This window comes from Chionomys nivalis, chromosome 7 (genome assembly GCF_950005125.1).
Source record: "Chionomys nivalis chromosome 7, mChiNiv1.1, whole genome shotgun sequence".
In the NCBI taxonomy this organism is placed as follows: Eukaryota; Metazoa; Chordata; class Mammalia; order Rodentia; family Cricetidae; genus Chionomys; species Chionomys nivalis.
In genome coordinates this window covers 95,088,291-95,111,726 of record NC_080092.1, presented here as the reverse complement: position 1 = coordinate 95,111,726, position 23,436 = coordinate 95,088,291, and the positions used below count along the sequence as shown (strand labels likewise).

Sequence of the window (23,436 nt, the reverse complement as noted above, 5' to 3'; positions counted from 1 at the left end):
GGAAATACTTTGAATGATTTTAAAGACATACATTTTTATGTGTGTGTTTGCATGTGTGCAGGTGCATTCATGTCACGGCAGACATGTGGAGGGCAGAGGACAACTTGCAGTAGTCATTTTCTCCTTCCCCTAAGAGGATTCTGGGAAGGAAACACAGGCTGTCTGGCTTGGTAGCAAGTACCTTCATCCACTGTGGTATCTGACCAGGCCAAACAAAGATTCATTCCTCAAAGTGGATCAAAGCAGGTGGAATATTTTTAAAATTCTCTCGTTCTTCTCTCCTCCCCCCCCCTCTCTTTCTCTCTGAGTTTTATTCTGAACCCATTCTCCCTCCTCCAAAGAGGTAGAGCTGAGGTTCAATTGTTGGGGAATATTATCTTAAGCTGTTTGTTTTGTTTATGTTACGTTTGCTTAACTCTGTGAAGCTGTGATTCTTTGCCTGTCTAAACACCTGATGGTCTAGTAAAGAGCTGAACGGCCAACAGCGAGACAGGAGGAAGGACAAGCTGGTAGGCATTGAGGATAAATAGGAGAACCGAGGAAGAGGAGGAGCGAGAGAATAAGGAGAGGAGGACATCAGGGGTGAGTGCTGGGATAACAGGCACGAGCTACCATACCAAGTGTCTGAAGTGGACCGCTGTGTCCCCTCTGCTCTTCTGTGACCCTTTCTTACCTGGTCCACATGATAGACGACTCCCGACTGTCCTCAGACCATATGCGGGCTGTCCAGTCACCAACAGTCAGGAAGTTCTTTGGGTAGAAGGGGTTTCTCTGGAGGGCGTAGACGGGGCCGTGGTGGCCTGAGAAGGTACAGACGATCTTCTCGGCTGATGTCTTGGCCTTGCGGTTGCAGGAGATAACGATGCCCTGCTCGGTGCCCACCATGAACTTGGTTGGCTGTGGAGGGGACAAACAAAAGACAAAAAGGTGTCATGAGACCTGGGCTCTAGGCTGGACCCATGTGGCCTGCTGTCTGTTTCAGCTCTGATCAGGCTGAGTCCCATCCTGCTTCCCAGCCTCTTTGGGAGTATTCCTGGCTTAATAAGGGCTTCCTTGGCTGGTCTGGTCTCCAGAGGGTCATTAGGAGGCCCCTCCACAGGCATCAATGCACACTATGCAGAGAGAAGAGAAGAGAAGAGAAGAGAGAGAGAGAGAGAGAGAGAGAGAGAGAGAGGGAATATGTGTGTGTTGAATGCACTTTTGTGTGTGTAGGTGTATAGAATCCAAAGGAAGCTTTGGGTGTCTATCTCTCTCTCTGCCTTATTCTTTTGAGGCAGGATCTCTCACTGAACTTAGGGTTCTTGTTTTTTAGATCGGCTGGCAGCCAGCAGGCCCCAGTCATCCTCCTGTCTCCGTTTCCCCACAGCACGGGAGTTAAAGGATAGTAGGTGCTTTAGCCACGAAGCCACCTCCCCAGTCAGCATTCTGTTGTAAGGATTTTGGATATTTGTTTATGTGTGGAATGAAGAAGGCCCAGCGTGGACACAGCGTGGCTCTGATCGTGCAGAAACCTTCTCTGGCACCACAGGGACACTATCTAGTCTGGATGTCACTGTGAACTCAGACAGGTGCCAGACATCACTCAGAAAGCCAACAGGTGGTCAGTGATGCAAGTCCCCCACCTCCGTCTGTGAACTCCAGGAGATGTCTCTCTGTGCAAGGTGCCTCCTCCCTCCCACCAAGCCTGGAAACTTGTGGCACCATTTGGGGTAAAGTTCTGTCTCCAAACAAACAAACAAACAAACAAAACAACCAACCAATCAGGAACCGGAGATGTGACCAACAGCATTCGCTGCCAAACCTGACAGCCTGAGCTTGGTTCCCAGGACCAGCAGTGCAAGGGGAGAACCAGATCCTGCAAGCTGAGTTGTCTCTGAGCCCTAACTTCACAGGTACATTACACATATGTGCACCAGGGCATGGGTGCACGTGCAAGCACAGACACACAGACACACACACAGACACACACACACTCACACAGAAAATTAAAGTGAACTTTTAAAAATAAAATTAAAAACAAAATAAGAAAAGGACCAGGAAAGCAGCTCAGTTGGTAGGGAGCTTGTCTGGCAGGCGTGGAACCCCAGTTCCGACCTTGCACAGTGGGCGTGTGGTGCATTCCTGAAATTCTGCAGTCAGGAGGGGAGGCAGAGCAGAAGTTTCAGGTTACCCTCAAATACTTAGCTTGAGGCCAACCTGGACTAAATGAGACCCTGCTTTAAAAAAGGAGAAGGAAAGGAAAGGAAAGGAAAGGAAAGGAAAGGAAAGGAAAGGAAAGGAAAGGAAAGGAAAGGAAAGGCAAGGCAAGGCAAGGCAAGGCAAGGCAAGGCAAGGCAGACAATTGCTGTATGACCCTTCTCCTTCGATGTCCCCAGAGTACGCCAGGCCATCGAGGTAGAAAGAGTGATGAGGTCTCAGGGAGAAGGAAATGGAGAGCTGTTGTTCTCACAGGCACGGGGTTTCAGTTTTGTTTTATGTTTGTTCTGGCAGGAGAGTTATTAGTTATTGGGGAAGAAAGCATATGCTTCATTGAACATTTGAAAAATCAGAATGAGTACTAGGCAAAGAGGCTTGATGGGATTTCCCCCCTTCCTTCTTTCCTTCCTTCCTTCCTTCCTTCCTTCCTTCCTTCCTTCCTTCCTTCCTTCCTTCCTTCCTTCCCTCCCTCCCTCCCTCCCTCCCTCCCTCCCTCCTCCTCCTTCCTTCTTTCCTTCCTTCCTTCCTTCCTTCCTTCCTTCCTTCCTTCCTTCCTTCCTTCCTTTCTCTTTTTTCTTTTGGAATGGGGCCTCACTATACATCCCTAGCTGTCCCGGAACTTGCTGTGTAGACCAGACTAGCCTTGCACTCCCAGGAATCTGCCTGCCTGTGCTAGGATTAAGGCATAAACTACCAAGCCCAGCTTCACCAGAAATTAAAAAAAAATAACCAACTCCTTTGAGAAAGAGCCATGTTAAAGGTGAGTCAGCAGAACCCACACAGCTACAAGGAAGTACAATCATATTTATCAGTAACATAGGAGGCAGGGCTCCTGCCCACCCAGGCTCTGTCTCTTCTGTCCCACTGGTAAATAAAATGTCACATCTTTATAAAGAGCTTCAGCTTTGAGAGACGGGGAAATTCCGGAGTCCGTGGTGGGGATGACTGTATGACACTGGGTGGGGCACACGGGATTGGCCTTTCAAGGTGGTTAAACCAGACCACACCTGTGGGGCTCCCCTGTAACCCGGCACTAAGTGGTGGAGGCAGGGGTATCACGAGTTCAAGGTCATGGGTCTGGGAGACGGTTCAATGCATAAAGGCCCTAACTGTCAAACTGGACACCTTGAGTTCATCCCCTCACACGGTAAAGGAGAGAACTGCCTCCCACACGTTGTCCTCAGGCATTCACAAGAACGGCCCCCACCAAAAATAAATACTTAAAATGTAATATCTCACTCTCTTTTTTAAGTTCAAGGTTCTTTTTGGCAAAATAGTAGATTCAAGTCAAGCCTTGAATAAAGGAACTTGTCCAAAATAACAAGTTAAGAGGGGCTGGAGTGATGGCTCAGCAGTTAAGAGCCCTTGTTGCTCTTGCAAAGGACCCAGGTTCGACTCCTGGTGTGGACATGGTGGCTCACAAACATCTATGACACTAGTTTCGGGGTACCCTCTTCAGGTATGAGGATTGTATGTGACACACACAAATGCAGGCAGAAAACTCACACACAAAAATAAATCTTTAAAATAAATGAAGAATAATAAAGAGTTAAGAGAGGAGGAGCTGGCAGTGGGGGCGCCTGCTTTTGATCCCTGCACTCAGGAGGCAGAAGTAGGTGAATCTCTGAGTTCAAGGCTAGCCAGGGCTACACAGAGAAACCCTGTCTCGAAAGAGTCGGGGGTATAGGGGGGCGAGAGTGTAGGTGGTAATTGTATGAGTTTTTACAAAAAATTTTAAAACATGCATAGCATAGAAGATGGCTTAGTGTTAAAATGTTGAGCCCAGGTTCAGTATTCAGGAGAGTCAGAGAGAGAGAGAGAAAGAAAGAGAGAGAACAAACTGAGCTACTAAGTTGGGCATCGGATAAAAAGACCAAATTTGGGGGGTTCTGAGAAGCAAGTTATTAAGCCAGCTACAGGGTACCTGTAAGTGGCCAGGGACAAGCTGCCCAGCCTGTTTGCCTCAGACGTCACATTGGGGTGGAGATAGGATCAGAGCTGGGGGGCTCAGATTCCAGCTTTACCATGTGCCAGGTCACTCAGTTTACTGTCACCAAGAGTCCTCTTGACTATGGGGAAGCGGGGATAAAATCAAGATCTCAAAGGAGCATGGCGGCTGCCCGTGTCTGGCAAAGGCTGCGTACTCAGAGACGAGCACGGAGAAGAGGGGACATTGCACATAGCACGTGGCCTAGAAATCCCAGCTTTGGGACACAGTGTCTTACTAACCCTCCCAGATAGGCTCTGAATTCAGGGGCTCCTCCTATGCCGTGGTGGCAGGGCAGTAGGCTTGCCTTCCGCCTTATCACCCCAGCCTTGAACTCTGGCCAGTGTCTGAGGATCCTCAGGGCAGGTGTGAGATCAGAGCCACCCAAGGTCCTAGGATTGATGGGACAGGAGCCTAAGCAAACAGTGACACCCCCAAGGCACGGGGGGGAGGGGGTCAACAAACCAGAACCTCAGCAAGATGTAGAGGAAGGACCGGTCCATGCCAGCAACTACCTGGAACCGTGGTTTTCCTGCCTTCTTTACTGAGTGTTCACTCCGACTGCTCTGTTAAACTTCAAGCTTTGTGCTTTTATTTTATTGGTTTTGTATGTTTGAAACATAGTCTTATTATGTATTTCTGGCTGACCTAGAACTCTCAAATTTTCAATGATTCTTCTGCTTCTGGCTTCAACTTTGAGTTTTTTTTTTTTTTTTTTTTTTTTTTCCTTTTTCAAGACAGGGTTTCTCTGTAGTTTTGGAGCCTGTCCTGGAACTAGCTCTTGTAGACCAGGCTGGTCTCGAACTCACAGAGATCCGCCTGCCTCTGCCTCCCAAGTGCTGGGATTAAAGGCGTGCGCCACCATCGCCCGGCTTTAGTATTATTATTTAGTATTATTTTTTCTCTGTGTAGCCGTGACTTTCCTGGAACTCGCTCTGTAGATCAGGCTGGCTCGAACTCACAGAGATCCACCTGCCTCTGCCTCCTCAGTGCTGAGATGAAAGGTGTGCACCACCATTACCACCTAGTGAGTTTTTATACTTTCTATTTTTTATGATTTATTTGACTTTATTTTATGTGCAATGGTGTGAAGGTGTCAGTTTGCCCAGGAACTGGATTTACAGACAGCTGTGAGCTGCCATGTGCGTGCTGGGAATTGAATCCTGGTCCTCTGGAGGATCAGTCAGTGATCTTAACCACTGAGCCATCTCTCCAGCACCTGGCTAGTTTTTAAATTTGTATTTATCATTATCAAGATTATGTGTGGGGGGACATGTGTGTACATGCACACCATGGTATCCTATGTATACATAGAGGTCAGAGGACAATATCCGGGAGTCAGTTTCCTTCCATAGCGGGATCCAGGAATTGAACTCGGGTCCTCAGGTTTGTGCATTAAATGCTTTTACCCACTGAACCCTCTTTGCCAGCCTCTTGTTTCTGTTTTGTTGTTGTTTTGCCTTTTTAAAAAAAAACAGGACCAGCCGGGCGGTGGTGGCGCACGCCTTTAATCCCAGCACTTGGGAGGCAGAGGCAGGCAGATCTCTGGGAGTTCGAGGCCAGCCTGGTCTACAAGAGCTAGTTCCGGGACCGGCACCAAAGCTACAAAGAAACCCTGTCTCGAACCCCCCCGCCCAAAAAAAAAAAAAAAAAAAAAAAAAAAAAAAAAAAAAAACAAAAAACAAAAACAGGACCTCAAATTTGCTATGCATGACCTTGAACCCCTGATCTTTCTGCCTCCAGCTCACAAGTGCTGGGATTACAGGCATGTTCCACCGTTCCCTGCTTCTGGGGTCTCTTGGCATTTGAGAATTGCCAACCCTGTCTGTGTTCTGTTTTCCCAGGCTCCTCTGCTACTCCTTCCTTCTCCAACACTTCTTTCTTCCCCTGTAGAAGGCCTCAAATGACGTCGAAGCAGTGTGTATACTGGTCCTGGCCAGCGACCTTCCCCTGAAACTGTGCTTTTCTGGTTTTAAAGTTTGCCTCTGCTCAGAAAGGCCAGCCTCAAGCCTGTGAGAGTGGCGGCCTTCGTGGTGGTGCTCTGCTGCCCCCTGCTGGAACATTTCGGTAAAGTCTCCGCATGGAGTAAGGCTGACTCCGGAAGGGTCCTCCTCCCTAATCTCCTACACCAGCCCGGTCAGCTCACAGTCCCACAAGTGAGGATGAGGAAGAGAGAGCAAGAAACACCCACCAAAGTAGACTCGAACTCCAAGGAGATGGCTCCCAGGGCGTTCTCCAGCTGTTCCTTTCTGGAGATGTCCATGATGACCACCTCGGTGGGCTCGCTGATCTTGCGGATGTCCCACCACATGACCTGGCATGGAAAGGCGACTGAGACCTTGAGGACCCTGACTTGTGCCTCCCAAACCAATCAGGGCCTCAAAGGATGTGGTGCTAACGAGGACAGACATATTTGTTAAGACACACAAAAGCAAACTCTATACAATTCAGATGCCGGTACAAGACCGGTCCCCGCTCCCCTCCCCCACATAGCAATATCTAGCAAGATGAAAATGGGACCCAGGCATGGTGATATGTGCCTGTAATCCTAACATCAAGGAGGTGGAGGCAGTAAGCTCAGCAGTTTGTGGCCAACCTGAGCTACATGGGACCCAATCTCAAAACAAAACAAAAGCAACCAAAGCAGGGCTAGAGAGATGGCTCAGAGGTTAAGAGCACTGGCTGCTCTCCCAGAGGGCCTGAGTTCAATTCCCAGCAACCACATGGTAGCTCGCAATCATCTGTAATGAAATCTGGTGCTCTCTTCTGACCTGCAGGCATACATGTAGGCAGAACAGTATATACATTTTAAAAAAAACAAAAAAACAAAAACCACCACCACCAGCAACAACTAAAAGAGGCTAGCATTCTCACTGCCAGCACTATACACTATAGATTTGCCTGTGTACGTGTACAGAGATGTGGGCACAAACACACACTTCTCACTATTCCTTTTTTGACGCTAACAAGATGTAAAATCTTTTTTTTAAATTAATTAATTTATTTATTTTTTTGGTTTTTCGAGACAGGGTTTCTCTGTGGTTTTGGAGCCTGTCCTGGAACTAGCTCTTGTAGACCAGGCTGGTCTCGAACTCACAGAGATCCGCCTGCCTCTGCCTCCCAAGTGCTGGGATTAAAGGCGTGCGCCACCACCGCCCGGCTAAGATGTAAAATCTTAAACAAATCACAATAAACTGACACTAAGCAACCACCAGGCACAGAATCATGCTTCATAAAATCTGAAGGGGCTGCTGAGGAGGCTCAGGGAACACAGCAGAGTGCAGATGGGTATAAAGTGTGCAAGATGGGGGAGGAGGGCCGGGCAGTGGTGCTGGTGCACCCCTTTAATCCCAGTGCTCGGGAGGCAGAGGCACATGGATCTCTTGAGTCCAAGACCAGCCTGGTCTACAGAGTGAGTTTCAGGACAGCCAGAGCTACACAGAGAGACCCTGTCTCAAAGAAAAAAAAAACAAAAAAACAAACAAACAAAAAAAGAAAGAAAAAAAGATCGGGGAGGAAGAACAGAGAGAGATGGGTGTTTGCTTGACTACACAGAGAGCATCTCTCAGGGCAGACACAGAAAACTGACACACGGAGGGAGGGACTAGGAGTCTGTGGTTAGAGGAGGCATCTCAGAGACTGCCCTTGCCTCTTTGGAATTGTTTACTATTCAGTGTTAAAGGGAGAGAATTTAGGGCCATGAGATGGCTCAGCAGGTAAAGGTGCTTGCTCCAAGCCTGAAGACCTGAATTTGATCTCTGGTACCCACATAGGCACCTTGACACACACTATTGCCCCAAACAAGTTGTCTGTCTGTTTTTCTTTTTCTTTCTTTCTTTCTTTCTTTCTTTCTTTCTTTCTTTCTTTCTTCCTTCCTTCCTTCCTTCCTTCCTTTCTTTTCTTTCTTTCTCTTTCTGTCTGTCTTTCTTTTTCTTTTCCTTTTCCCTTCTCCCTCCCTTTCTCCCTTCCTTTCTCGTCCTTACTCTTCCTTCCTTCCTTCCTTCCTTCCTTCCTTCCTTCCTTCCTTCCTTCCTTCCTTCCTTTCTGCCTTTCTTTTTTTCTCTCCTTTCCTTCCTTTCTCCCCCATTTCTTTTTTAAAAGGAGAGGGCAGGAGATGTAGCTCAAGTGTAGAACACCTCCCCTGCACAAGACCCTGGATTCCAGCCCCGGCATTGCACAATCAAGCAATGATGGAAAGCAAAATGCAAGGCACTGTTCTCTGGATGCGTCTCATGGGCCCTCCTCTCCAGGGTCCAGCCAGGTGGTACCTGCCCATCCGTGGATGCTGAGAAGCATTCGGTGCCTGTCTTTGACTGCAACCAGATGGTGCCATACACTGGGTCTCGGTGGCTGAACTCGATGGTGGACAGCTCTGCCACCAGGCTGCCCTTCCGGGTGTCCCAGCAGGCTGGCAGGGGAGAAGAGGAAGCTGTGAACTGAAGTTCCCAGGAGAGCAAACTGACCAAGCCTGCAGGAAGGCTTTTCTGTGACCGAGGAGAGTTGAAACTCTTGAGTTTGAGGTCAGCCTGGTCTATATAGTGAGTTCCGGAATAGCCAGGGCTACATAGTGAGATTTTGTCTCAAAATAAATAAGTCAGAAGAAAATGCCATCAGATAGCGTGTGAGGCCTTCCTGGACTGTTATAACCCACCTGCCTGTTATTTTCACTGATATTTGGCTGTGGGAGGTGGGTGTTCATTTGCTTTGGTTTTGGTTCCTTGAGACAGGCTGGCCTCCCTCTATAGCTAAGGATGGCCTTGAACTACTGAGTCTCCTGTCTGTGCCTCAGGAGTGCTGGGCTTACAGACTTGAGCTGTCACCCATGGCTCTGCCACTGCCTCTGAAAAAAACAGTGGTTAGTGGTTTTCGGTTGAGCCTCTAAGAACTTCGGGAAACCATTGTCACATTGTTACTTAGTATCTGCTGTAACCCATCCATGTTTCCAGACCACGGTCATTCATGTTTAACTCTAGAACTGTCTCTCGTTTCCTTTTGAGGCGAGAGCTGTGTTTGGGGTGTGTGTGTGTGTGTGTGATGGGATTCCTTCCCCAGTAAGGAACTGAGCTGGAGGAATGTTGTTTCTCTGAGTTTGGAATTTGAGAACCAGGGCTACATTCAAACATTCAAACCAGCCTACACTCTCTACCAGTCCCACACAATCTATGCAGAGACTCCTGGAGTTCAGGCTTCATTCATTCCATTGTGTCCAGCCATGTTCTGAGACCTTTCTACGCCCTGGTGAAGCTCTCGGGAGTGGACCAGGGTTGGTACTGGGAGAGGCAGGAGCGGGGATGGGAGGGCAGGGATGGGAGGGAGGTACAGAAGGTGGGCGGGTCAGGGAAGATCAGCAGGGGAAGGTGGCAGAGAGCTAAGGTGGAGGGTAGGGCCAGTCAAACAAAGGGGGTGAAGAAAGGATCCAAGGCAGGGGAGACACAAGCAGAGGCCCCGAGGTTGGAATGTGAGCAGAGCACCCTGCTGCATGGACACTGTGCTGCAAGAAGCTCACAGAGGGGCGGCTGGAGAGATGGTTCTATGGGTAAAGCGTCTTATCACAAAGCCTGAAGACCTGGGCTTGATTTCCCGAACCCACCTGGGAGCTCACAACCATCTGTGAATCCAGTTCCAGGGGATCCGTTACCTTTTAACTAGACAAACACATGGTCCACAAAATAAATAAATCTAAAGAGAATTAATAATGAATGGTAATAAACAAAGGGCTGGTGGGACAGCTCCTCAGGGAGAGGAGCCCATTACAGCCTGATAACCTGAGTTTAACCCCTGAGATCCGCACAGGAGTAAAGAACCACCTCCGTCCAGTTGTCCTCTGATCTCTACGGGCATGCGTGCTATACATGTATCCCTCTTAGTTGGATTTCTATTGCTGTGAAGAGACACTATGACCATGGCAACTCTTACAAAAAAACAATGAACTGGGGTGGCCTGTTTATAGTTTCAGAGGTTCAGTCCATTATCATCATGGTGGGGAGCATGGCAGTATGCAGGCAGACATGGTTGCTGGAGCTGAGCCTGCTGCATCTTGCAGGCAACAGGAAGTCAACTGAACACTGGGCAGTATCCTGAGCATAAGAAACCTCAAAGCCCGCCCGACAGTGACACACTTCCTCCAATAAGGCCACACCCACTCCAACAAGGCCACACCTCCTAATGGTGCCACTCCCCGAGATTATGGGGGCCAATGATATCCAAACTACCACACCCTCCAGCATAACACATTTTTAAAATGTAAGTTAAAATTTAAAAAAGAAATGCAGACAGAATATTGTATACATAATGAATAAATAAATATATTTTAAAAAGTTAAAAAAGAGGCCTGGAGACATGGCTCATTGGTTAAGAATGTTTGCTGTTCTTACAGAGGACCAGAGTTCTGTTCTCAGCTTCCACATCAGAGACAAACACACATGGACCTCCTGCAGGTGCCTGCATGCAGGTGTGTGTACCCACACAGAGACACACACATATGGACAACATTTTAAATGATAAGAATGACAGGGCTGGAAGATGGCCCAGTGGCTAGGAGCATTTGTTGCTCTAGCAGAGATGGATCTTGGTGCCTAGAACCCACAATGGACAACTCACAATTCCTGTATCCAGCTCCAGGGGATCTGACGCCCTCTTCTGGCCTCCTCTGACATCCCCCCAACACACACACACACACACACACACACACACACACACACACACACACCAAAAAACAAACAAACAAAAACTCCTAAAAGAAGTTTTTAAAAAGAAAAGAAATAGGGCTGGAGAGATGGCTCAGAGATTAAGAGCATTGGCTGCTCTTCCAGAGGACCTGGGTTCAATTCCCAGCACCTGCACAGCAACTGACAACTGTCTGAACTCCAGTTCCGGAATATCCAACACCCTCACAAAGACATACACACAGGCAAAACACCAATGCACATAAAATTAAAAAGAAAGAAAAAAAAGAAAGAAAACTCACAGGCATGCTCAGGTTTCTACTGTGAACCCCCCCCCCCACACACACACACAAACGCCTTCGTGCTTTGCCAACAAAGGGATATAGCCTTCCTGCTTCCTGCCCTGCAGTGTCTGGCTTTCCCTTCCTCCTGAGGGCATCAAGTGCCCACATACTTACTCAAGAGCCATTTCTGGGAAAGATGATTTTGTAAACCAAGGGCCATACTTACTTGCCCATCAGCTTTGACCCAGTAGTCCCCAGGTCCGAGGCTGTTGACCCTTGCCTGGCCTGGCCTGGCCTGGCCCAGAAATGTTTCAAGACGAACTTGCTCTATAAAGCAGTGCCCCAGGATGCGCACTGTGATCCTGATGTCACAGCTGGAGTCTTCTTGCTATGGGAGCAGGACCCCAGGGCTGAGCTGATCTGAGCCAGTATGAAAGGGGTCATGAATAATGAGCGAGGAGGGTTGCTGAATAAGTCATGGCAGCAGCTTGGCTGCGGTGCTCATGGCTCAGACAGTGGATAATATGGCAGGGACATATGGCTTTCCTTATGAAGCTACGGGGGAAGTTCTCATCCCGCTGGGTAACAGCTTTCCAGGTGGGGCTTGTTGGGAGAAAGAGCACAGAGCACCCAAACCCCTGTAGGAAATCCTGTGCTCCTTAAGGAAGCCCGATACATGTTCCAGATTGTGTCTCGGTTTATCATTGGGACTTTAGGAAAAGGAATCTCTCCCCCTCCATAAATAAATAGACATCCCCAGGTGTTTATGTGGAACCTAGCTGGAGGAAGTGTGTTGTAGTGGGGGACAGCCTTATTTAATGCCAGAACCCTCTGCTTTCTGGTGGGCCCACCATGAGAAGCCCCTTTTGCAAGCTCCTCCCCCACCAGGGACCAGCTCACTCCAACTGCCATGCTCTCCCCCCATCCCACCCCACCCCACCGCATGATGGACTGCTCCCTTGGGAACCTTTCTACCCTTCTCTCCCCTGGTCTGTCTCTCCCCTGGGATGCTGTATCACAGCAATAGGAGCTGTAGCTAACACAGGAGGCTACGCTTCCTGACGGCATGTGCAAACCCAGCGTCATCCACGCTCATTCCACGTAATTTTCCAGACCCCTCTCCCTAGACGGGACCGACTCCACGATGGTCCTCACATTCCTCCATGACCAACCCTGGTCCTTGAGTTTATTTGAGCTTTAAAACAACAACAACAAAAACTAGATTTGCTGGGGCAGTGATGTCTCACTCCTTTAGTCCCAGCAACCAGGAGGCAGAGGTAGGTGAATCTCTGAGTTCCAGGCCAGCCTGGTCTACAAAGCAAGTTCCAGGACGACCAGTGCTACACAGAAAAACCAAAAACCAACCAACCAAGCAAAACCCCTACACTTTATTTATTTATTTATTTATTTATTTATTTATTATGCAAGTATACGTGTGTGGGTACATGTGTCGTAGCACACATGTGAAGGTCAAAGGACAACTGGTCTCCGTCCACCATGTGGACCACACAGGTCAGCTCAGGTCATCAGACTTAGGGACAGGCACCTTGACCAATGGAGCCAACGGTTGCCAGATATTTGATCACGCTGGGAGCCCTGAGATTGCATTATTTACTGGAAAAACCTGTTTGGAGTTGTGGTGTGGCTTGACCCTAGCACACACCCTTAGTCCAAGAGCTTTCTGCTTGAATATTGTAAACACGATTAAATAAAGCCGACCGTAGGTCAAGAGGCGAAGCAAGCAACCAGTTGATAGGAAGTGAACATGGGATTATTAAGAAAAAACCATAGAGAGTAAGAGGGAGTCAAGAGGATGGATAGAGAGGCGCACAGGAAGTAAAAGGGGGACAGTCTGAGAAGTCTGGTTGGAGAAGACGGGAGCTTCCACTGAGAAGGATGCTTTTTCCTCTCTGAATTAGCAGGCGTTCATCCCGGCATTTGGCTCCCAAGTCTTTATTGGTAAAATCAATTAATTGAGATCTTGTTAAAGACAACAGTCTCCCTGACCTGCATTATAATTTCTCAAACCTTCTTACTGCCTGCTAGTTAGTGTTAGACTTACCTGAATGAGTATGACCGGCGACTAGACCAAAGTGTCAGCAAACCTTGACTCCCAGGGGACTGCAGTGTTAGCTCCCCGGGTGGTCCGCCTGCTAAGTCCAGGCTGAGCCCTGGTGGCCTGTGGGTTAGCGACATCCTGCCTGGCTGCTGGTGGGGGCAAGGGGGGGTCTCCTTACCTATCTGCCCATTGTAGCAACCCCCTAGGAGCACGTGGGAATCCTTGGGGTTGTACTCCAGGGTGACAAGAGGAGAAGATGGTTTCAGGGCAATTTCAGGTCTGTTGGGGTTTTCTAAAACAAAGGAGAAAAAAAAAATCCATTAGGCCAACACAGAGAAAGGGCAGGGCCGACCAGTTCAGCCGATGGGCTCTTTTGCCTGAATCTTGGCTAGTACCTTTATTTGGGGGCAGAGAATCAGGATTGGGGTGTGTGTTCGTATATTAAATTTCAGCTCTAATCCATTTCCTAGGTTTGGTAATGAAATTTTTATCCTAAGGCGGAAGGAGTAAAGGACGTTTGAGTGAGTGAAATCCTGAGTGAGTGTATGTGCATGTGTGTGTGTGTGTGCGTGTGTGTGTGTGTGTGTGTTGTTGACACAGGCATATTCATGCCAAGAACCCCAGGGAGGAAGACTCCACCCCCATCCCATGTGGTGGGGAGAGGGGAGGCCCAGAGGGAAATGGTACCGCTTCCCTCAGCTGACTTAGAATGAGTGTGGACAGAGCGTGCAGAGAATATCTACCATAGCTTTCTCCTCGCCAGATAGATACTTACAAACTGAAGACAGCTCGCCTACAGAGATGGCCCCTACCGAGATTCCCTCAACCTGCCTCCTTGGTTTGGCTGCGTACAATGACCCTACCTCTTTGTTTATCTGTACATGCTAACCCCATACCCTTGTTCAGCTGTGTGTAATAGCCCCACGTTTCTGTTCAACTCTATACCACAAAGACCGCACTTCCTCAATATTGCAGGCGAGAGTCCAGACCGCTCGCCTCAGCTTTCCAGTGTGTCTGTCTGTGTTTGTCTTTTCTTCGTTCCTTTGCTGCTTCAGCCAGCTCCAAGTCCCTGGGTCCATGGATTAATGGCACTGAGGTTTTATATAAAGTCTACTCTTGGGGCTCGTGAGATGGCTCAGTAGTTAAAGGTACTTGCTGCCCAAGCCTGATGTGACCGAGTTCAGTCCTCAGAGACCAGATAAAAGAGGAGGAAGAGAAATGACCGCACCAAGTGGTCGTCTGACCTCCAGATGTGCACCATGACACATGCGTCCTGCCCACAAACAATATCTACTCTTTTCAAAAAATCTACTCTGTCAATGTCCTCCACCCAGGTTGGAGGACCAGGGTTGAAACTCCATGGAGTCACCTGGGTGAAGGCAGCGGTCAAAATTCGATGAGCTGCCTAAAGGAGTGGGTGCCAGTTCTGAGTTGTGCCTACACATTTGCCGCCTGTAGAAAATGGTCTGTCATCATCTGCCATGAATAAAAGGCAAGTGTCAGGAAAGGCGGGATAGTTTCCCTCTGCTTGGGCCCCTGATTGGTCAAGTAGTAATCCTTTTGCTATGGGGACCCCATGGATCTGGGTATCCCATGGATCTGGGTCTTAATGCCGCAGATTAACAATCTGGAGTTGGGCTGGGGAGTAGCAACCCTAACACTCACAAGGCTGTGCAATCCATGCCCGGTGCGGAAGGCAAATGTAGAGTGGACCAGAACTTTCTGGGTGTGGTTTGGGTCTGTGGAGATGTGCCTGTCTGCTCCCACATGGGGAAGAGACAAGAGCCCACCTCCTGCCCCTGGTGCCCCCTTACAGTGTGTCTTTGACCCCCTTTGTTGGGGAATATTATTTTAAGGTGTGTTGCTTTTATTTATGCTGCATTTGTTTAACTCTGCAAAGCAACGTTGCTTTGCCTGTCTCAAACACCTGATGATCCTAAATAAAGAGCCGAATGGCCAATAGCGAGGCAGGAGCAAGAACAGGCCGGCTGGCAGGCAGAGAGAATAAATGGGAAGAGGAGGAAGAGGAAGGAGCAAAAGAACAAGGAGAGGCGGACACTGGGGGCCACCCAGCTACACAGCAAGCCATAAGGTAGTCAGGATCATTTAAGAAAAGCTGGCAAGAAACAAGCCAAGCTAAGGCTGGCTGGGCATTCATAGCTAAGAATAAGCCCCTGGGTGTGATTTATTTGGGAGCTCGGTTGTGGGCCCCTCAAAAAGCCAAGAGAATATAACATCAGACAACACCCCTTGTTTTTACTCTCGGCTCCCCAAGTTTTGCTGGCCTCTGACCTGGCCCCTCAGTCCTCCCTGGCCAGTAGAACCACCTCTTTCTCACCCAGGTCCCAGACATAGGAGTCATAGCTCATGCCCATGGGGGCTCGCTGGAAGTTCAAGCAGGAATAAGCCACCGCCAGCTTCTTGTTGCCATCAGGGTGCCAGGAGAGGTGTGTGGCTGTCCGCTTGATCTCCTGAGGGTCCCTGTAGGGAGAGCAGGCAAGGCAGAGGATTGGAGGGTAGGGTCCTGATGGAGGAGTTACTTTCATTTAATAAAGAAACTGCCTTGGCCCATTTATAGGCCAGCCCTTAGGTGGGTGGAGTAGACAGAACAGGATGCTGGGAGGAAGAAGCCGAGTCAGTGAGTCGCCATGATTCTCCCACTCCAGACAGACGCAGGTTAAGATCTTCCCTGGTAAGCCAACTCATGGTACTACACAGAATATTAGAAATGGGTTAGATCAATATGTAAGAGCTAGCCAATAAGAGGCTGGAGCTAATGGGCCAGGCAGTGATTAAAATAATACAGTTTCCATGTAATTATTTCGGGGCATAAGCTAGCCATGTGGGCGGCCAGGTGCTGGGGACGCAGCCCCACTGTTCATATTACAACAGGGTCCCCCCCCCCACACACACACACAAATCTGTGTCTATCGGATTCTTTTCAAAATAATCCAAGTAGATCTAAGCAAAGACATTCTCTTTGGAAATGATGTTACGAGGTTAAAGCTGGATGATGGGGTGGCTCCTGCCTGTAATCCACAGCTCTAGAGGCCAGTTTAGGCTACAGAGTAGATAGGCCTGTCTCAGACAGACAGACAGACAGACAGATAGATAGATTAGATGAAGATGGTCTACGGCCATACCACCCTGAACGCGCCCGATCTCGTCTGATTAGACGAAGATGAAACCTACAGAAACCCCAAAGCTGACAAGACTCCCTTAAACGGAAAGTCGATCCCAATGGCTCCACCTAGAGGAAACAGTCAGGGATGCAAATGAGTGAGATTCGGGCTAATAATATAGCTATTTTTCAAGGCAAGAGCTCATGTATCCGAGGCTAGCCTTGAACTGAGGATAACATTGAATTTCTGGTCCTCCCAAGTTCTGAGAGAACAGGCATGCACCAGTGCACCCAGTTTATAAAGTACCGAGGATCGAACCCAGGGTTTTGTACGTGCATGCTAGGCCACACCAACACAGGCGGTGTCCGCAGCAAGACAGTGCCTGTGTAGCCCTGACTGATCTGATACCCCTATGTGTCACCACAATGAGCTGTAGTCTAACACGTTTCTTTTCTTTTTTCTTTTTAAAGTCAGGGTCTCACTGGACAGCCCTGGCTGGCCTAAAAGTCACTATGTAAATCAAATCAAAGATCCTCCTGTCTCTGCCTCCCAAATGCTGGTCTTAAAAGCTACCATGTTGGCCTAGTTTAACACTTTTACCTAATCAAAGTTTTGACTGGGAGACTGATTCCACAATTATCAGCATAAAAGAGGTGGAAAATCCAGCCACTTCGCTACTTGGTCTTCACCAAAATGAGTTCAAAACTCCTGTCCGGTTAGGCATGACAGCACACACCTACAACCCTGACCCCGGTTCTAACAAAACAAAAGGGGGATCTGGGGACATAGTTCACTCGATAGTCTCTGCCTACATGCATGAAGCCGCGAGTTTGATCCCCACATAAAACATGGACTCTAATCCCAGCACTTCGGAGACAGACAGAGGGATCAGGAATTCAGGAATAGTGTTGGCTACATAGTGAATCTAGACTAGCTTGAGATACAGGACACCCTGTCACAGAAATAAAGGAAATAAAAAAAGGAAAGGATGGAAGGAGAAGCGGGGAGGGAAAGAAAAGATTCAAAGAAACAAGACCGTTGGCGAGAGGAAGAAGGCAGACTAGCTGGGCCACAGAGTGTACGGCATTGTGCGGCGAGTGGACGTCGGTGGTGATGGAGAGATCAGTGGGTACCAGGAGCTGGAGGGCAGGAGGATGAATAGGGAAAGCAGTAAGGACTTGTTAGGGCAGTGAGAACCTGCTCTGCATTGGAGCTTGGTCCAAATCCAGACTGTGAGGCCCAAGAGTGCCCTCAATGGAAACCACGGCTTTTGCATGGCGGAGATTTGGTTGATTGGTTAGCTGGCTCTTTTTTTTTTTTTTAGACAAAGTCCTGTGCATCCCGGGATGAACTAAGTATCAGAGTCTGAGGATGGCCTTGAACTCCTCATCTTCCTGCGACTGGCCTAGAACTCTCAATCCTCCTGTCTCAGTGTCTCAGTCTATTGAGTGCTAGGACTACAGGAGTGTGGAGTATCACACCGGCTTGAGAGAAATTCCGGGTTTGCTGTGCAATTCGTGCTGGAGTGACGTGAGAGACTCTCTGCCCTCCTGTTCAATTTTGCTGAGAGCCTAAAACCGTGTGAAAAGCTAAAGTCAATTACTTTTCTAAAGATTTGTTTATTTCATGTGTACCAGTGTTTCACCTGCATGTATAGATGTGCCTCACACGCATGCCTGGTGCCTGTGTAGGCCAGAGAGGGTATCAGATTCCCATAGAGAGCCTGAGTTTGGTTCCCAGCATCCTCACTGGGCAGGTCACCTGTCAATCCAGCTCTCGGGGACCCGGCACCCCGCCCTCTGGAGCTACCTGAAGACGTTGATGGTCTTGGCTGAAGGGGCCTCTTCAGTCACCTCCACAGCCTCCTCGTCATCAAAATACTCCTCATAGATGTCAATGGCATTGTTTTGCTTGATGCAATGCTCCATAATCTGTGGAGAACCCAGAGTTCTTAGCTGTAAGAGAGCTCTGTCCCAGCCCAGCAGGGCTATCCTGCAGCCCGAGATGGACAAATGTGGAGTGGTCCCTGCCCTTGTTTCATGGGAGAGGCATCACCTCCAAAGAGTTACAAATGGTTCTTGGGGACACAGGCATACAAGCATGACCCACACAGCACTTACGTCAAGGACAAACCACCTCAGAGGCCCTCCCTGTCATTTCTGATGTTCAGCAAGGTCTAGCCCAAGCCTAACACCCTTCCTGGGAACTTCTTTGATCCCTTTTAGTAGGAAATTCCCTCCTTATGCAGCAAATTGGCAAATCCCTGTCTCTGACAGAGTTCCTTGTGATAGTATCTGGTAAAGTCTGTATGTCTGTGAATTACAAACTCTTTGGGGGCAGGAGGCATGTGAGATTCAACTTGCAGTCTCTGCCGTGCCTGACTGAGACTTAAAATTAGTCGGTGCATAAATGAGCATTACTGACTGATTGATAGGCTCTTTTGAGGTACCCTTTACCCAAGAGGCTCCTTGCATTTTATTTATTTATTACTATTATTGTGTGTGCCTGTGTTTGGGGGACATGCACTCACCATTGCACATGTGTGGGGGTCAGAGGATACCTTACAGGGGTGAGTTCTCTCCAGCTATCACGTGAGTTCTAGGGCTCCGACTCAAGTGGTCAGTCTTGGTGACAAGGGTTTTACCCACTGAACCATCTTGCCAGCCCTCTTCCAGCATTTTAGACTCTCTAAAACCTGCGTGGCTATAGGCCTTTATGGCCAGCAATGAGGGTCCCCATTCCCTGGCTGGGAGCTATGGGAGCCTACAGGGGGCTATGCACAGCCTAGGCACAGTCCGAGGAAGGGGAGCTGGTGTCAGACAGCTGGAGCTGGGGGGAGCCTGACCGAGCCCAACTGCATGACGGCATTGATGTAGTTCTCGTCTTTCTCCACTTTCTTCCGGAAGCGGATGGTCTGCTCCAGCTCCTGGGGGTTCACATCCTTGGGCCAGCCCCCCTCGATGTGATTAACCCCACAGCTCTCCATCTCAAACCTCTCCGTGTTGGCCTAAACAGAGAACCAGAGATGAGAAGATGTCACAGGTCTAAGCAGTCATTTCTGCAAACCCAGCGCCCGGGATAATGGCACCCTGAGCTCTTCAGGGGGTGCTGAGGAAGGGGTGGGGCACATGCCTTTAATCCCAGCACTCCGGAGGCAGAGGCAGGTGGATCTCTGTGAGTTCGAGGCCAGCCTGGTCTACAAGAGCTAGTTCCAGGACAGGAACCAAAGCTACAGAGAAACCCTGTCTCAAAACAAACAAACAAAGTGAGGCCCTATGTGGTCCAGCAGCACTATGCTGACAGCTTTGCGGGGGGCAATGGTGGTCATGGAAAACCCAGTTCCGTCTTTATCTTTTATTTGTTGTTGTTCTTTTCGAGTCGGGGCCTCTCTGTAGCTTTGAAACTGGTCCTGGATGGAACTTGCTCTGTAGACCAGGCTGGCCTCGAACTCACAGAGATCCATCTGTCTCTGCCTCCCAAGTGCTGAGATTAGAGCGTGTGCCACCACTGCATCCATCTTTCTCTGGAACAGGAGCCCAGCCAACCATCCTGGGTCCTGGGAGCTATCGTATTAGCAATGATCAATCCCCCATCCTTTAGCATCACAGAGACTGCAAATCAACCGTAACTCAGAGCGTGGGCTTGCCGAGTGCATTCTGGGGAGCAGGCAGGACAGTTTTTCTCAGCTAAAGTTGCCTTCTTGACTCCCTCACACTCCTCCCAGCCTTCCCAACCCCCATATCCTTTTATTCATTCATTTTATATTTGAGGCAGGGTCTCATGTAGCCCAGGTGGACCTCATACTGTGTAGCTTAAGGATGACTTTGAACTTCTGATCCTCCTGCCTCTGTTTCCAGAGTGCTGGGATTATAAGAATATACTGCCAAACTTGATTTTATTTTATTTTTTTATTTTCGAGACAGGGTTTCTCCGTAGCTATTTTTGGTTCCTGTCCTGCAACTAGCTCTAGTAGACCAGGCTGGCCTTGAACTCACAGAGATCCACCTGCCTCTGCCTCCCAAGTGCTGGGATTAAAGGCGTGCACCACCACCGCTCAGCTGATTTTATTTTTTTTATTATTTATTTGTGTGTTAGTTTGTTTGTTTTGAGACAGGTTCTCACTCACTATGTAGCCATAGCTGGCCTGGTACTCGAAAAATGCCAATCAAACTGGCTTTGAATTCAGAATCCCCTGCCTCTGCCTTCTGAGTGCTGAGATTAAAGATGTGCATCACCACGCCTGGCTCACATTTGGGACGGAACCCAGGGCTCTCAATGCATGCTCAGCAAGAACTCTACCAACTGAGGTTCATCTCCACGCAGTGTGCTGCGGCCATCACCTCTCTGTGGCTGCACAACTTTTCAGGATCTTGCAGGGAAAAAATCCCCATGCCTATTAACTGGTTGCTCCACCTCCTCTCTGCTTTAAGCTGGCTCTCCTAGGGTGAGATACTACAACTGGAGAGCCCTGGGCGGTGTGCTATGCCATGAGCACCGTCATTGTGGGTCCGGAAGCAGCAGTCAGGCTGGGAATGCGAGACGCTCGTACGCGTGAGTCGTCAAGATCGCTCGCGCCCACAAGACTGTGAAAGGTGTTTGGCCAAGTCAGGTGAGACTTTCACTGGTCGACCCCAGGATGAGATGGGCTCGCTCTTTCCACATGATTCTCACTGTGACCAACAGGATTGGGGCTTGATCCCCCTATTCACAGGCACACAGTGTTCCTGGAGCCCTGACCCATTCCAGCGAAAATTTTCTATGTAACACTTCCTTTACCTCAAGACCCCCTGCGAAGGGCCAAATGCCAAGAAAGACTCCAGTGACATGTTAGAGGTCCCAGAAGTCCTGGGAGGAACATTTCAGTTCTAGACATGTCCAGTCTTTTTGATATTGTAATAGGACCCCCGCCAACACTGTCATTTACAAAGTTCATATTCGGTAACCATATGGTCAACTCTCTTTCTGTCTCTCTTCCCCCTCTCTCTCTTCCCTCCCCCCTTGGACAGAGAAAATAGATATAATCTTTAAAAAACAGAATTGGGAGATAGAGGCAGGACAATCAGAAGCTCAAGGTTATTCTTGTCTTGGCAAGTTCAAGACCAAGCTGGGGTGCACAGACCCTCTGCCACAGACATCAAAAAAAAAAAAAAAATCACACGTACAAAAAAAAAAAATCTCATAATGCTTTAAGTAGATTTGCCAGTTTGTGTTGGGCCACATTCACACCTGTTCTCAGCCATATCTGGACGTGAATAGGCACAGGAATCCACCCAGCTGTCCCAGGAGATGTCATATTAACAGTGATTAATCCTCCATCCTTAACCGGGCAATGGCGGTGTACGCCTTTAATTCCAGCACTTAGGAGGCAGAGGCAGGCGGATCTCTGTGAGTTCAAAGCCAGCTTGATCTACAGAGTTAGTTCCAGGATAGTCAAGGCTACACAAGAACCCCTGTCTCAAAAGAAAAGGAAAAAAAAAAAAAACCTCCATTCTTCAGCATCACAGAGACTGCATTCAGAGCATGGGCATGCCATGTGCATTCCGTGGACACACCTGCTCTGGCCTAAGTAGAGTTGGTGTTATCTATTGATGCTAGCACGGAGGTGAGTCTTGGGGTTCCCCTGCCCATACACCTCCAGCACCTGCTCTCTCTTTTCAGGTAGGCCAGTTTCCTCACTGAGCCCTCCCTCCCAGGGTCTCCAGGGCAGGAACTCACCTCGTGTTCTGACATACTGGCCGAGCATTGAATGCCCGTGTCCACTGGGTTCCGCTCCACATACAGCGCGGACAGCTCAGGGTTGGGCAAGATGTCGATGTTCAGCTCAGCCTGGCGGTCTGAGAAGTTGCACTGTTTCCCAAACTCGCTGCGCTTCTTGACGTACACGTAGACGATCTCCATGGTGATGGCTGCAGCGGCTGCGGCGGGAGAGAGGAGAGTCTGAGACTGGTGAGGTGTCCCACCCAGAGCCTGCTCATCTCCTCAGGTCCCACCAGAGGCAGGGCCATGTTTTTGCATCTGGTTGGCAGGGAGCCAGGTTAGGGACCCCATGGTGGACGGGAGAGGACAATCTCCAATAGGTCGCTCTCCAGCCTCTACACATGCATGGTTGTTGGGGAATGTTATTTTAAGCTGTGTTGTTTTGTTTATGCTGCATTTGCTTAACTCTGTGAAGCTGTGATTCTTTGCCTGTCTAAAACGACGGATGGTCCTGATAAAGAGCTGAACAGCCAATAGCGAGGCAGGAGCAAGGATAGGCAGGGCTGGCAGGCAGAGAGGATAAATAGGAGAACGGAGGCTGAGGGGGAGTAATGAGAGAACAAGGGGAGGAGGGCTTCAGGGGCCAGCCACTCAGCTAGCCATGAGTAACAGTGAAAGCAAGATACAGAAGAAAAGGAAAAAGCCCAGAGTTTGCAAAAGGTAGTCGGGATAATTTAAGAAAAGTTGGCTAGAAACAAGCCAAGCTAAGGCTGGCCATTCCTAAGAATGAGCCTCCATGTGTGATTCATTTGGGAGGTGGGCCTCTCAAAAAGTCAAAAGAATAAATCATCACACAACATATGGTGCCTTGCACAAGCACACACACACGCACACACGCACTCTAAATTAAAAAAAAATAATTGTAAGGCAGGCAGACAAGACCCTGGAGTCCTGACCCGCTTTTCACCAGCAGTGTGCCCTTTGCTGGGTGACCGAGTCTTTCCAGGGCTGACCTGCAGCAGCAAAGGCGCCACCAGCACACATCACAGTGTGAGGAAAGGTCTCCTTATCAAAGTCCCTGAGAACACAGACAGACAATGCCAGCTGCCCTGCGCTGAGCACAGAGAGACCCTGTGCATTAGGAGGCTGAGTACAGGAGGCTGCCCATCTGGGGCATCATACAGTGCACGCTGGACTTCGGCTGAGCTATGTTCCCTGTCTGGTGCTGAAGGGGTAGCCGGGTGGTTAATAGCACTGACTGTTCTGCAGAGGACTGGAGTTTTGTTCCCAGCACCCACATGACACACGACAGACAAGCGGGCCAACACACATACATATAAACAAAAATTAAACTTTCCCAGAGCCTGGGGAGATGGCTTAGTGGTAAAGAGAACTTGCTCTTCTTTCAGAGGACCAGGGTTTGGCT

At 49.0% G+C, this 23,436-nt stretch overlaps 1 protein-coding gene across 1 annotated transcript in view; it reads right to left on the bottom strand.

The window, feature by feature from the left end:
- The window catches only part of Dnai2 (dynein axonemal intermediate chain 2), a 32,433-nt gene that overhangs the window by 5,538 nt on the left and 3,459 nt on the right, over nt 1–23,436 (bottom strand). The window contains exons 2-9 of the mRNA XM_057775983.1: nt 22,029–22,228; nt 19,159–19,320; nt 18,123–18,244; nt 15,530–15,672; nt 13,370–13,483; nt 8,452–8,591; nt 6,375–6,497; nt 674–897 (exon numbers count right to left, since the gene is read on the bottom strand). Of these exons, the coding sequence (XP_057631966.1) occupies nt 674–897; nt 6,375–6,497; nt 8,452–8,591; nt 13,370–13,483; nt 15,530–15,672; nt 18,123–18,244; nt 19,159–19,320; nt 22,029–22,211 (1,211 nt within the window). The 5' untranslated portion in view covers nt 22,212–22,228. The remainder of the gene's footprint in view (nt 1–673; nt 898–6,374; nt 6,498–8,451; nt 8,592–13,369; nt 13,484–15,529; nt 15,673–18,122; nt 18,245–19,158; nt 19,321–22,028; nt 22,229–23,436) is intronic.